This window comes from Pterocles gutturalis, unplaced genomic scaffold, assembly GCF_000699245.1.
Source record: "Pterocles gutturalis isolate BGI_N339 unplaced genomic scaffold, ASM69924v1 scaffold42793, whole genome shotgun sequence".
Classification (NCBI taxonomy): Eukaryota; Metazoa; Chordata; class Aves; order Pterocliformes; family Pteroclidae; genus Pterocles; species Pterocles gutturalis.
The window spans coordinates 1-14,461 of NW_010119543.1; the positions used below are offsets into that span (position 1 = coordinate 1).

General features: G+C 35.2%; 1 protein-coding gene across 1 annotated transcript; it reads left to right on the forward strand.

Moving 5' to 3' along the window:
- Nucleotides 1–1,382: 1,382 nt before the first annotated feature.
- On the forward strand, nt 1,383–14,108 carry LOC104464039 (tyrosine-protein phosphatase non-receptor type 4-like; the record flags this gene model as incomplete). The annotated part of the gene is made up of 8 exons (XM_010076602.1): nt 1,383–1,549; nt 2,993–3,083; nt 3,170–3,231; nt 3,926–4,072; nt 6,130–6,258; nt 7,732–7,880; nt 10,704–10,839; nt 13,359–14,108. Coding segments are annotated over 8 exons (968 nt in total), but the record flags the coding sequence as incomplete, so codon positions are not given.
- Nucleotides 14,109–14,461: the final 353 nt, after the last annotated feature.

The following is a 14,461-nucleotide window of genomic DNA, read 5'->3' on the forward strand; positions in this document are numbered from 1 at the left end:
TTCTCGAATATGATGGATAGTGGCTTGGCCACTTAATCTGCCAGTTCCTTCAGGCCCTGTGGATGTATCTCATCAGGTCCCATGGACTTGTGCGCCTTCAGGTTCTTTAAATGGTCTCGAACCTGATCTTCTCCGACAGCTGGTGGTTCTTCCTTCTCCCAGTCACTGCCTTTGCCTTCTGCAACTTGGGCAGTGTGGCTTGAGCTCTTGCCAATGAAGACTGAGGTAAAGAACTTGTTAAGTACCTCAGCCTTCTCTATATCCTGGCTCACCAGGTCTCCTGGTTTCTTCCGGAGGGGGCCCACATTTTCCTTACTCCTCCTTTTATCGCTGATGTGCCTATAGAAGTTCTTCCATCCAGAATGACTGATGACATTTATACCTGAGGAGGCTTAATAGAAGAAAGTGCTAAAAATGCAGTCTAAATAACAGCTTGTGCAGTGTATTAGTGAAATACACTGTTGGAGTATGGCCAGCAGGTGGTCACTAGATTTAATTCTTCTGCACATCCCAATTATAATACAGTTGCCCAGGAAAAAGCAAAATAAAAAATGATATTTAATCGGAATAATGGAAATTGCTTTAGGAGAGTACCTCAGCCACCTTTATTCATTTATTTGCATTCCCCACTTACTTGTGCTCTCATTCTATGTGTAAGTTGTCCTGCAGCTTTTGTGTGCTTACTTGCTTTTTCAGAAAAAATTGTTAGCTTTGTTTACAAAGTTAGTAAAAGAGTTTCCCCCTTGTGTGTTTGTTATCTTTGTATTCTGGATAAAAACATTTGAACTGTAGAAATGAGGAGCTACCAGGTCCCTCCTTCATGGTCATGGGATATTTAAAAACAGGCATATGTCTCTCTTACATATAGTAGAAGAGGCATATTATTTTTCAGTTTATTCATAGGCAAGGCACACATACAGCATTGATAGCATTATAATGGCATATACTTATGGATTTTTTCTGGTGGTCTGCACATCTTGCCCTAATTACTGAAGCCTAAATTCAGTTCAAAATTAATTAAAAATGCAACTGTAACGACTTCAGAGACACCATGTGAGAATCTGAGATTGGGGATTTACCTCAGATAGGATAGGGTATAACCTGAGTCTTGATCAGAATTTTAGCAGTCAGAGATGTGCCTTCACTTAAAATTACTATTAAACAAAAAAAAAATTGTTCTGTCGTGGATTATAAGGATCTCTAAAGGCTACTTGCCTGTGCTGGCAGAGGCAACACACTAAAATCAGTGCGTTTAATCAACTTGGATTTTTCTATAGGAGAAACACATGTCTTTTTTGCTGTTTTAAATAAATGACTTAGAGTTAACTTTACTTGCCAAATAGCATGTTTAGTCAGAGTGTTCATACCTTTGTTTGTTATAGCTGTCTATGATGTTGTGGAAGAGAAGCTGGAGAGCGAGCCTGACTTCCAGTACATCCCTGAGAAATCTCCACTTGATGGTGTCCATCAAGATGATAATGCTCTGAGGGAATCCATGATTCAGCTAGCAGAGGGGCTTATCACTGGAACTGTTTTGGCTCAGTTTGATGTGAGTACTGTGTTACCTGTCCCTGTGTGCAAGTTCCAAGCCTTTTGGGATAGTAATTTTTTTAAGCAGAGCAGATTTCAGTCAAATTTCAGTAGAGTCAGCATCTTTTAGCAAATGAGTTGACTTACAATCTCAAAAGAAAAATAACAAAAAAAAAATCCAATCTTGTATGGAAACACACTACATGTGCAAATTTATGGCATGGAATAATCCTAATACTAGTTGTTAGTGTTGCTTGTTATAAATAGCTTTATCAATTACTTACAGCTTTTTATAGTTATCAGGGACATATGCTAATAAAATACTTTGATAGGGAAGAAGAATGAAAAATCTATACCAAGATGTATTGTTTACTGAGACCTTCATTCCATATCTAAGTTACTGTAGAAACTGAATGAGAGCTGAGCTGTTGACATTTTATAGACAGTCTCAGTGAGGGAAGATAAAATTACCAATGGAAAATACAACATTAATCTTAAGGGTTAATGTAACAATGTCTTTTATAAATAATTCATTTTTCATGACGTATTTCAAAAGAACAGTGCACTTCCTGTGGGATCCCAGGCTGCTGATAGCTATAGCCTTTCTTTAGCACTAACTTGTGCCTTGATGATACTCCATCTTTAATGCATGAGATCAAGTGACTTTAAGCAGGAAGCAGTAGGTTTGTAAAACACAGCAGTGTGAATTCCTCACAAACGGAGACCTAGCATTATGTATTACAACATACGTTTATGAGATATATTGATACACTGTTCTTTAAGAACTTTGGTAAAACTTATATATAGAAAGAAAAGATTTTATCAAAGTGATTTTAAAAAGCCTCCCTAACCATGCATTTTCAGTCTCCCAAACAGGTTCAATGTTTAAAAGGTTTTAAATTGCTTTTTATTAAACCTGGATCACTTCACTGATACTGTTTTCAGCACAAGGGGCTGTGGCAGTTCATGGCTAAGGCATGAGAGGGCAGGAATCTCTCAGAGGAGATTTTGTGCAGGAAAAGCACAAGGTAGCTCAGGTTTGCTCTACAATTACTGAAATATGGAAGGACATCTGGAGAGGAAAAAAAAGAAACAGCTGTAGTGTGTTTAGATGCTTATATGCAATACAATCTGCTTGACCCTAATCACTGTGTAGAATGCCAGTATCAGTCAATTCCCTTACCAGTATACAATGTTGACTTTTCTCTGCATCAGTGTTCTTATGGAAGCTTGAAATGTAACAATCAGCTTGTCTCTAAACAAATTGTGACAATGACTTGATTATTTTCAGTGATCCCACAGCATAACTATATTCATAGTGCTTTCTTTTGAAAAGTATTTTCATGTGTGTTGAAGCTATGGTTGCCCAGTAGTTTATGTTCTAAGAAGTACCTCTGGGCAAATAATATACTAACGGGTCTTTTGTATCTATTATAGTCTGACCATCGGTTTTGTCTTTTAGCAATTGTATAGGAAAAAGCCTGGAATGACAATGTCTTGTGCCAGATTACCTCAAAACATTTCCAAAAATAGATACAGAGACATTTCGCCTTGTAAGTATGTGTGTTTGTATATGTTTTCTAAAAGTATTTTACTGTGGTTGGTAAACAAGTAATATATTTCTAAAAATTTTTTTCAGATGATGCTACACGGGTTATTTTAAAAAGTAATGAAGATTACATCAATGCAAATTATATAAATGTGAGTAGTATATTTCAATAGAGCTTCTAACATTAAGTAATTTTGCAATTTTTTGTTCAACTAGAATGTCTGATAAACCTGTCCTCAGATGGTTTGAAATTTGCGTAGATTTACATATTTGCTAATACTTTTTGACGGCTGTTTTTATAAATGAAACCAAGTAAAAGAAAAAACTCTAAGAGAAACTAGCTCTCTGCCAGAGGAATTCCTTCTTCTTTTCTGTTTACTAATGTGTCAGTAGTGTTCAACATTAGTAAAGTGCAATCTGGCAGCACTTTCTTCTACTATTTTTTTTTAACAACTATTTACTTTTCCTTTCAGGAACAAAAAACAGATGAAATTAAATTCCAACATCAGTATTTTACAAATTAGTGTCAAAAACCCACAGAGCATGAAATGCTTGCATCTCAATTATTTGCCAGCTGGTCTATCACTTCTTTTTTTGACCGTTAATCTTGATTATGGTAACTACATAACTGTCAGTTAATATGTGAAGTGTACTTGGATCTTTGTAATAATTTTGTGTGAAGCATTTTGAAGAATTTTTATCCGTGTCAATCCAGATTTACTAATTTATAACAAGTTAGTAAATATATAGTTGATGCTTTTTTAATATATTAGTAAACACTAAAAGTCTGATGGCTGACTTACATTTGCCGTAACAGTTAAAGTAATGACTTTTGTCTTCTCTTAGATGGAAATCCCTTCTTCCACAATAATAAACCAATACATTGCTTGTCAAGGTCCATTACCGAACACTTGTCCTGATTTTTGGCAGATGACTTGGGAACAAGGCTCATCTATGGTTGTAATGTTAACAACTCAAGTTGAACGGGGCAGAGTAAGTAAAAGATTTCCTTAAATACTACTTGCATAGTCTTCTGAAAAATCCGTTGGTGATGAACTTTTAAAATATTAGAGCAATAGACGATTATGACATGTAATATGACTTTTTTTCATAAGGGTAGTTCATTCCTAGTACTGTTGCAATGATGACTCTTGCATTTTAAACCTTTTGATATTGTTAGTGTAGCTAATATTTAAACTTTGTTCAGTTCTGAAATACATTGGAATCTTCCTGTGTTTCTTAAAAGGTTTTTAGGCTTCTTTGACTCTTTATTGTAAAGTAAAAAGCAACTAGAATATACCTATGTAGGATTTTTTTTTCTTTCCTAAACTTCAAGTGAAGGAACTCCAAGAAGTTTCATCAGTTTTTGTAGATTAGTTCTTTATATGTAGGGGGATTAATTTTTTAAGGCAGCCGAACCCAGCTTTGTAGTGTTAAGATCCCATGTCTGGATGGCTGTCTTTAAGAGAATCCTTGATAAGCTTGAAATCTAAAAAATTTCATTAAATGTGCATGTGTGGCTATAAACACTTGTTTAATTATATGAAAGAATCATGGTCCTTTAAGTTGTTTCCATACAAAAATGTGTAAAAGTAGAGTACGAGTAATAAAGTAATTAGAGTTATAAATTACTAAAAATAATTGTGTATGGTGCTGTAAAAGGCCTTACGTGTATTTTGTGGTTTGTTTGGTTTTTAAACTATAGTTTCTCCTTAGTAGTTTTTTTTATTGCGCAGCTTTGTCTTTTAGAGACAAGCAAAACAATCAAATCTGGTCATACACACAGTGTAATTCCAGAGTTATTACGTTTACAGTCTGGAGCATTCACAGTAGTACTGCCTGGTTCAGTGTGTGGACAGAAACAACAGTCTGGAATAATAGTTTAGCTGAATTTCTCAATATTCAGTATTTCTTTTGAAGATGGATTTGTAGTAGGTTGTGGGTGTTCTGATCAACTCAGACTGTAGTTCAGCTGTCTGTATATATTCTAACTTCTTAATAACCATATATATGCTGGGAGGTCAGGCCTTTAAATGTAATTAAAATAATTGAAGGGGAGTTGCAGCATTTTTAAACTGTTTTTCAGTGACTCAGCGTTAGCATGATGCTGCATGCTCCCAAATAGACATGATTAGAGGGAATTTCAGTACAAGTGCCCTTTTAATTTGAGTTCTCTTTGCAAGTCTGCTAAGAACAGACTTGCAACAGCAGTTCTCCGAGGTTCCCCTACCCTTTCAATAATGGTATTTGTGGAGTTCTTTGGAGAGCTGCTTAAATTATAAAATAAAAGGACTTATCTGTCTTATGCATATAGGCAGACTCCCTGCTCTAAAGCTGATCATGAGGCTACTGACATCACTATCCCACTGCATGCCGGGATGTCTGAGGGAGCAGGAAGTCTGCAAATCTGGCTGCTCTTAAAGAATCGCCAGGTGGGTTGGAAAAACAAAAGTACACTTGAGCTGAAATGACCTCTGGAATTAGGCGTTTAAGCAGTATGTCTGAAAATCTTAGTGTTTGAAGCTTTCATTCCCATTTGGTGACTTGATCAAGAGTCTTTGAAGTCTGCCATCTACATCCCCTAAATTTCTGCATGAGTTTAGGAACTTTTTGGTTACTTACCACCTTTTTTTTTCATTTGTTCTTCTCCCATATAAATGTGCTTTGAGAAGATTACATTAGGATTTTGGAGGTTAGAAATGTTTATAAAGCAGCATCTTTGTCACTCAAGTGTTAAGATGGAATATTTATAGATATACTTTTAAAAAAAAGCTCATGAAAGTTAAAGGCATCCATCTTCAGTTAAACTAACCTCAAGAGCTGGTGCATATGTCCTCTTGAAAAGAGAACCAGGAAATCTCTGCAATACCTTATTTTATAAACAATAATTAGGTAACACAGTTTATTTGGTAAGTAAATTAATAGTAATTACAAAATGATCAAAATAGTCTTTAATGAACCAAGCTATAAGGAACTAGAAGATGTGAGAGGATGAAAATAATACTCTGTGAATTTAAACACAGGCATCTTTAAAAATGTGTTGACCTTAGGTTAAATGCCATCAGTACTGGCCAGAGCCATCCGGAAGCTCATCATATGGGAATTTCCAGATTACCTGCCATTCAGAAGAAGGAAATCCTGCGTATGTCTTTCGAGAAATGACATTGACTAATCTGGAGGTAAAATCGTAATATATATTTTTAAGTATTAATCTGTGGAATCCTCACAGACTACCTAAAAGTTACTTAACCAGACTTTCTTTTCAGCTTCATGGCATGTGCACATAAATAGAACTGTTTATTTCTAGAAATCTTTAGAAAACTAGTTATATTGCCATGTGTACTCACCTATTATAAATTCTGCTCTTAGAATGGTAGCAAATGTTTCACTAGCAAAATATCCCAAGGATTCAGTTTCCATAATTATATTAATTGGTTTTAAAACACATTAGAGGTTTTATTTGTCTTAAAAGTTGTAAATGGTGACTTTCATGTCCTGGCCAAAGAAAGAGTAATTAAGAAGCTGAGAAAATTGTTATTTCCTTGGTGTTTTCAAAACATGAGACACTAGAGGTATTTCATTATTGCAAGTGAAAATCTGTCTGTAGAGGCAAACAGTTCTTAATTCTGTCTTGGTGAATAGTAGATGCAAGTAGATGGAAGATAAATCATGTTGACAGATGAATTGGGATTGGTGACTCCATGTAAACAAGGACTTTGTTGAACATGCGTTGCATGATTTTCAGGGCACGTGTTGTTTTCAGAGCTTCCCCAGCTAGCATTTCAATCTTGGAAATGTTAGGAAATTAGTATCTGGAATTTAGTTCACGTACTCATTTCTCACTGCTTGGGTTACCAGATGAGATGCCAGTTTTATAGAGCTGCCTTTTAGTCAATTTGCAGTTAAAATTCCTTTCCTCTGTGCTGTTGAGCCAATTGCTCATTTGTTATCAGTAGTGGAACCTCTGTAAATGATTTCACGCCTAGAGGCTATTTAAAGTATGTAACTCCTGCTCTTTGAAATGCTGCTTTTACACTGATTGTAGCACCGCCTGTCCCCTCCACTAACCAGAGGCAGACCACGTGTGTGATATTAGAGCAGGAGGGCAGGAGAGAATGGAAACAAGGTCATTCTGCTCCTTATGTGTAGTACGCTGGATAAAAGTAGAGGTACGGATAAAGACAAGACAATACTGTTGTTCACATGCAGTATGAAGGAAACCTTTTATGTCTGAAAGTACTGCCTCTCCCCTCCCCACCCCAGTTCTGTCATTTGATCTAGTAAGATGGTACCTCTTTCTGTTAAATTTGTTTTGATAAAAATTTGGCTACCTTCTTGTACATCTAGTGTTCAGATAGACCGTTAGTATCCTTGAACTGCTTTGCTGTTACATGGTGTGTAATTTTTTTAACCTGTTGAAGATGTAAACATTTTTGGATTGCCTCTTTTGTTTCTAAGAAACAATGTAATCATAAAATCCAAGATGCGCAATAATTAACACTAATAAAGTGCTGCTAGTTCCCTGAAGTTACTTTTATTATGGATACAAGCTGCTATAAAAGTACAATTGATTTATTATTATTGTTATGGTAGCTTTTTTTAACTGGGGCCTGAATTACCTTTGAATTAATTAACTTTGTGTTTCTGATTAGAAAGAGGAAAGCCGCCAACTAACCCAAATCCAGTATATAGCATGGCCTGATCATGGGGTTCCTGATGATTCCAGCGATTTCCTAGATTTTGTGTGTCTTGTGCGAAAGAAGAGGGCTGGCAGAGAAGAACCTGTTGTTGTTCATTGCAGGTATCTATTTTTTTTTAACTGTATTAAATCATCAAACTGAATTTATTTATAATTAAATAGCTTGTCTGTGCTTTGTTGTTGAAATAACCATTTAATTCTGTCTGTTTTGGGGATCACAGGAGAAAACATTTAAATTAAACAGTTACTTAAAATTGGAATCACGTTTCAGAAAGCAAAATTTTGTGTATCTACATGCATTGATGTGTGCAGGGTTTTTGTGGGTATGTTGTTTTCTTCTGTTTGCAGTTTAAATGCTTGTGCTAACAGTCTATATAGTAATTCAGGAAAATGGTGAAAGATGCTTGTGAACCTTTTTCTTATGATGACTGTTCTACAAAACTCCAGAGGAGCTGTATAAATAATCCATAGCAGAAAATGTGGATAGTATATGGAATGAACAAATACAAGACATTTTCTCTCAAGTCTGCAGTCTTAGGCTACATGATATTTTGATACATACATTAAATTGACACATTTTTCTCAACAATTTACTTCTGTCATTAATTAAAATAATTCTGTTACTCATATTTTTATGTACATGTGAAATGTGGTTTTTTTTTTGTTGTGCAGTAGTTTTTACTAACATTCTAAGATTTTGAAATTTACTATAGGAATATAATCCTTTAAAATACCTAATTAGTAAACTATAATAATGCATAATGCCAAATGTCTTCAAAGAGTACCAGTTCTTGGTAAGTAGTTCTGTGAATAAAATTTGACCTCCAAATTCCTAAATACTCCCCAGAGAAGTCACTGTTCCTGAGTCAGGTGTGCATTGTTCCTGTTTCAGAGAGAAGCTGAGAAGTTTAGGGGATAAAATGAATTTACAGTCTATCTAATCTACAAGTAAACTACATATATATTGAAGAAGATGAAAGAAAAATGTTTTCTCTTTTTCACATTTCATGTATCAGAAATTGTATTTACTTGGTTTTGCTCTCTCTTTTGCTTTGAGCTGGTCAGGATGAATCTTACTGACTAGGGAAAGCACTACCAGAATGCCACTGTCTTAAATGATATTTTTCTTCAGCTTCCATTATTGATATACTTTTGGTTGGTATGGTTGTGAACAAATAGTGAAAGTATCAGCCAAATACAACTTTTACAAAGTAAACTGAGCAAGTTTGCAGAGACAACTGGAAAAACAACTTTGGAGAGTATGAACAGTTTCATTCACCTCCATGTGGCATCAGTTCAGCTCCATACTGATAATTTCAAGTGATAATACCACTGTTATGTTTAACTACCTAAAACACTAGTTTCCGAGCTTATGTTAATGTGTTTATTTTTGCAAGGCTCCTACTAGATTAGTTGAACAGTTTCTAATTCTTGTTCTGGAAGAAATGGTGAGCCACACCCATCCTATCCATGCCATCCATGATTTTCATGTCTTGTCTCAGTGTTCCTCTCCATCAGTCCATGAGTTCTTTTTCCAAGCTGAAGAGTCCTAGCCTAACTGATATTTACCATAGAGAAACTCTGTCACACTTTCCATCATTGTTTTTGCCCTTCTCTGAATCTTTTGAAGTTGTAAAATTGTCATTAGGTTCTTTGACACATACTGTTACTGTTTGGATTTGATAAAGCATTCTGCATATATATTCTATATGTATTAATTCTAGAAATATAAAATGCTGTTGAGTAATTTTGTATAACCAGCACATTCAGACCTTGTCAAAAAATTCTCATGACATCAGTGAAATATACAGCAGCTTTGATGCCACCTTCTGGGCAAAGATTTCAAGCATTAGTTTAGCCAGACTTAATTTGAAGTTATGCTTCAAAATCAGAACAATTAAGTTTCAAATTTTGGAATGTTTATATTAACTAGGTTAGAAGCAAGCACTGTCATTTATTGAGTGAAATACTGGTGGTATGAGTTGAGATAATGCTGGCATTTGAAAATATGTTTTTGGTCCCATATTCAAATGTGAGAAGCATTGGTTTTCTGTTTCAAAAGTGCAGTATCATTTTCTTGAATGTGAAAAATTTGAATTTTAAACCAATTATCAAGTTCAAGGTTAAATATTCAGCCTTTGAGGATTACTGCTTGTGGGAAGGTGTATGTATATGTAAAACAACACAGATAAATATCTAGCTTTGTTTTATTTTTAAGCTAAAGATTACTCATGTAAGCTCTCTTAACAGTTTTGCCATTCCAAGATGTATATATTATAGTTCTTCCTTGTCTTGGAAGGGATTGCCATTACATATTCCTTTTCAATCTATACAGGTTAAATCTCTCTTGTACTTTTTAATACGAAGAAAATTATCATTATTGTAATTCTCCAGAGGTTTCTAGTAATTTTTATTTTGCTTACTCCAAAATATGAAGATATGGATTGCTTCAAGAACATACACAAGGTTTTATCAAATCAGCTCGATGTTCCAGTAACAATCATTTCAGTAATGGTCAAATTGACACAAAGTGCACAGTGTATGCTAGGTACCTCTGTGTCTTGTTATCATTTAGATATTACCATGGTTTATAATATGATCTGAATAAATATCTGTTTTTAAATTCTGCTCAAGTGAATGGCTGGGTTAAGACAGTCTTCCTTCAAAGGACTGACGGTTCTGCACTTACTGTTTTTTGCTCTCTTCAGGCAGGATGGAGGCTTCCAGGGACACAGACACAATCTGTCTAACCCTTGCCCTAATATTATGGGAATCATAATGATCAGTCCTGAGAATCCTTGAGAAGGGAGGTCTTAGGGTGGGGTTTTTTAAAATGCCTGTTAAGAACATGTGGTCTTTAAATGTGGACTATATTCCAGACACTTTGTTTCATTTTCCATTTTGGGTTTTTTGTTGTTTTTTCAGTGCTGGGATTGGACGGACAGGTGTTCTTATCACTATGGAGACAGCTATGTGTCTCATTGAGTGCAATCAGCCTGTTTATCCCTTAGATATTGTAAGAACCATGAGAGATCAAAGAGCCATGATGATCCAAACACCTGTGAGTATCATACTTGCTGTTCTGTGCTGCAAAAGAATAACTTCCTATTATCTCATCATATAATTAAAGAGATTTTTAATATACTTGCTGTGGATCATATTGCAAAGAGGTCAGCTTTACCCAGTGTAGCTGTAGCCTTGGCTTCAGGGAGGAATAAATTGCTAAGGCTACTGGAAAGGAGCAATTCTTCACATTTCTACAAAGCAAACTTGTAAAAAGCAGCAGCTGTTTCAAGGATACTTGGCAATTAAGGTCCAAAAGGGACAATTTTCAGTAGTGTGAAAATTACTCAGAGGAGAATGGAGGAGCCTAATAACAGTTGTTAAGAATGGGATTAGTATAAAAGATAAACATAGAAAGATTCAAGACATGCAAGAAAGACCTTAAATTATGCAATTCAGGGATTTTTTTTTTGTTGTTCTTGCCTTAGTTATAATGAAACCAAACCTTAACTCTGCCCTGTAGTGACTCAATTAAAGGGAAATAATCAGTGAAATAGTAGTTTTAACTATCAGTGTAATTAAATCTGATGTGAGATACATAAAAGTAATTTAAAGCGCATTTACTCCAAAGAAAGTAACTTGCTACCAGGATTCTTTGCGGCTCTCTTCACATTTGGTGTACCTTGTGATACTAAAATTTTTTTCTTGGATCTATAATGTTTGGGTTTTTTTTGATATAATTGCAATATTACTTTAATGTATTATATTTCAGAATTCTAAAAGTTTTATTACAGATTTAGAAACTTTGTATTTGTATCAGGCAGGTGTTGCATATCTCTGAGAGCAGTTTGTGTTTACATTTTTAGAAAATACCTAAAAGGTGTCAAAAGATTGAGTTGTGTTGTCTTTCAAACAAAACAAAAAAAAGTCTTGGACGCTTGGCTGTTCCAAGCTTTGACTGGTTTCAGGTTTTTTTTTTTTTGAATCAGTAATAAGTTGTATAGTTTTATTTGTAGTATGTAGTGTTTTTAAAGGAAAGTATTTTGAAGGAGAAAAGGCACTAAATCCAGTAACAAATCTCTCCCACAATTACCTGAAGCTTTTTGCTCATTGTAGTGATTTTAATGTCCCTGCTGCTGTTCCTCTAATCAAATTTCAATAAACCTTTTGTACTGTACAGAGGGTATTCAGACTAACAAAAAGTATATGTGGGCCTCTATTTCTAGGTCATGCATCATTCAGTGCTGCTGTCCAGTATTCATGTTCCACTGAAAAGAAGTTATATTATTCAGCTAGGACAGGAAGGATGAACAAGATATAATAAAGGATGGCTCTTGTTGTTTGTGATGGCTATACAGTATGCATAGCATATCTCTCAAGCATACATAGAGAGGAAGAGTTTTATCAGTAAAGATAGGAGGTGCAGTGGTAAGGGTTTTAACTGTATTTTTTCACAGCATGTGCTAAATATCTTCTGGTCTTCTCATTTTTCTTAGAGAAACACAGGTGTTCACTGCATCAGAGGGAGAAGGGATAATAAAAGGCTTGAAGTGGTTGCTTTTTTCAAGATTTCATAAACATTAGCTATTAAGTTTCTCCTTTGTCCCTCTCTTCCTAATTTTGTGTATCCTGAAAGATTCACTCAATGTCCACAAGATGGCCCTATGCATGGGGCTCTGCTGTGTGTACTATTGAGGAGAGTTCAGAGTCTCCTTCAGGGAGCACTGGAGGCAAAATAAGTATTCTGCACAAATACATATGAATTTAACCACTGTAATATACATGCAACAATACAATAAATAATGATTCTACTGATAAATCTGTTACTGTGCCCACTTAAGATCTGACATCACTAATCACTGCATAGGGAGGGATATTCCACAGCACTGAAAAGGCAGGTGTGCTAGCTTTCTGACCAGCGTATAAACTATTACGCAGTATTCAGTGTTAGTTGTGGTGCCTTAAAAAAACAGTGATTTTATTGAATTTTATTTTCAGTATATTCTAATTTGATTACTGATGGGTTTTTAAACTATTATTTTTTTAAAACAAAATATTAGTGGCCTCTGTGTATGCAGGTGCTAGACTTGAATACATTGCGGATTTAGACATTATATAATGTTAGGAAACTGGAGTTCTGGCTTTCAAAACTTGAAGCAATTTTCTTTTTTATCACATTCTGAAAGGGAGGCACCAGTAACATGCTAGAATTAATGGAAAAGTGCTTTCAAACTATAGCTTTTAAATCCAAGTGCATGGGAACCTCAGGACAGCAGAAATTCAGCAATTAAATGAAGAGCAGAAAATTACTAAATAGATGATGTTGTAATAATAGTACTGGTTTTGTGGGTATTACTTTTGGTATATATTTCAAAGTGACATTCATCCCATTCTTCTGTTGAGAAACAAGATTTTTCTAATATAAAGTTGGTCTCAGTTTCCTAAACAAACTTTGGAGCACAGTTCATGGCCTGTCAAGAGAATGGGATGGGGAAATCTTAGAGGCCTTTTCTCCCTACAAATTACATGGTTCAATTACCTTTCTTTTCAATTTACTGAATCTGCTTTCCTTTTCAGAGTCAATACAGATTTGTATGTGAAGCTATTTTGAAGGTGTATGAAGAAGGATTTATTAAACCTTTACAAGCATCACCACATAAGTAAAGAGCAAAAAACCTAGGATATCAAATGAGGAATCCCATCCTCTGTAATGAACTGGCAGCATTCTTTGTGCCATAATACTGCTTGCAGGAGATGTTTGTGAAGTACAGCAAGGAATTGACAAAGGACTTTGAAAACTTCAGCACTGTTGCACTTTACGTTGAAACAAAATCAGTCTTTGAAACTCTTCTAACCTTCATCTGTTTGAAGACTTTATTTTCGTGCTTTGCTCCGAACAAACCATAAACTGAAAGAACTAATTGTGTTCAGGGTAATCTATGATATTTCATTGTAGTGCCATATACTGCGCTTCTGATTGAATTGCTACAAACAAGGCTTGGAATTATTTTACTCTGTTTTACACCCATGTCTCTTAAAACAAAAAACAAATGAAAAAATACACTAAGCCATGGTCTTTTTCCAGTGCTAGGTTTATTTACTATGTACAGACTCTCAGTGTTTTGTTTTTTACAACATTAGCAATATTGCCAATACTAGATAGATACACACTGCCTACTGATGCAGCACACTTTGTCCTACACCCTTACTAGAGACCAGCTGGTTGTTAGAGGAAAGCTGGCATCTGTGTTAACCCAGCAGTAGCTGCATAATGCCCACTTACCAGCATCTTGTACAAAAGAATAACAATAACAATAAAAATTAAAAAAAAAAATAAACAGCATTTCTTTGGCACAGCTTGTGTGTCACACACTGGTGTATTCTGATTCATGTGACTTAAGATTACGTGATGGGAACTAATGCATGCATTATGTCTTAACCCCTTAAGTGCCTTGAGACTTACAGCGTACATCCAGTGAAAGGCACTCATGATTCTGTGGGGGTGGTATTGTCCTGTCATATTTATCTTAATGGGTTCAGATTTTAAAAATGGCCCTTGGTGCTTGGAATGTGTTACCGCAAGGGGTCATGGAAATACCATTCCATCTTTCCTTATACAAGTACCTGCGTGCTACTCTCAGTAGCAAAAGCACCTCTGCCAACTTAATGAATGAGCATTG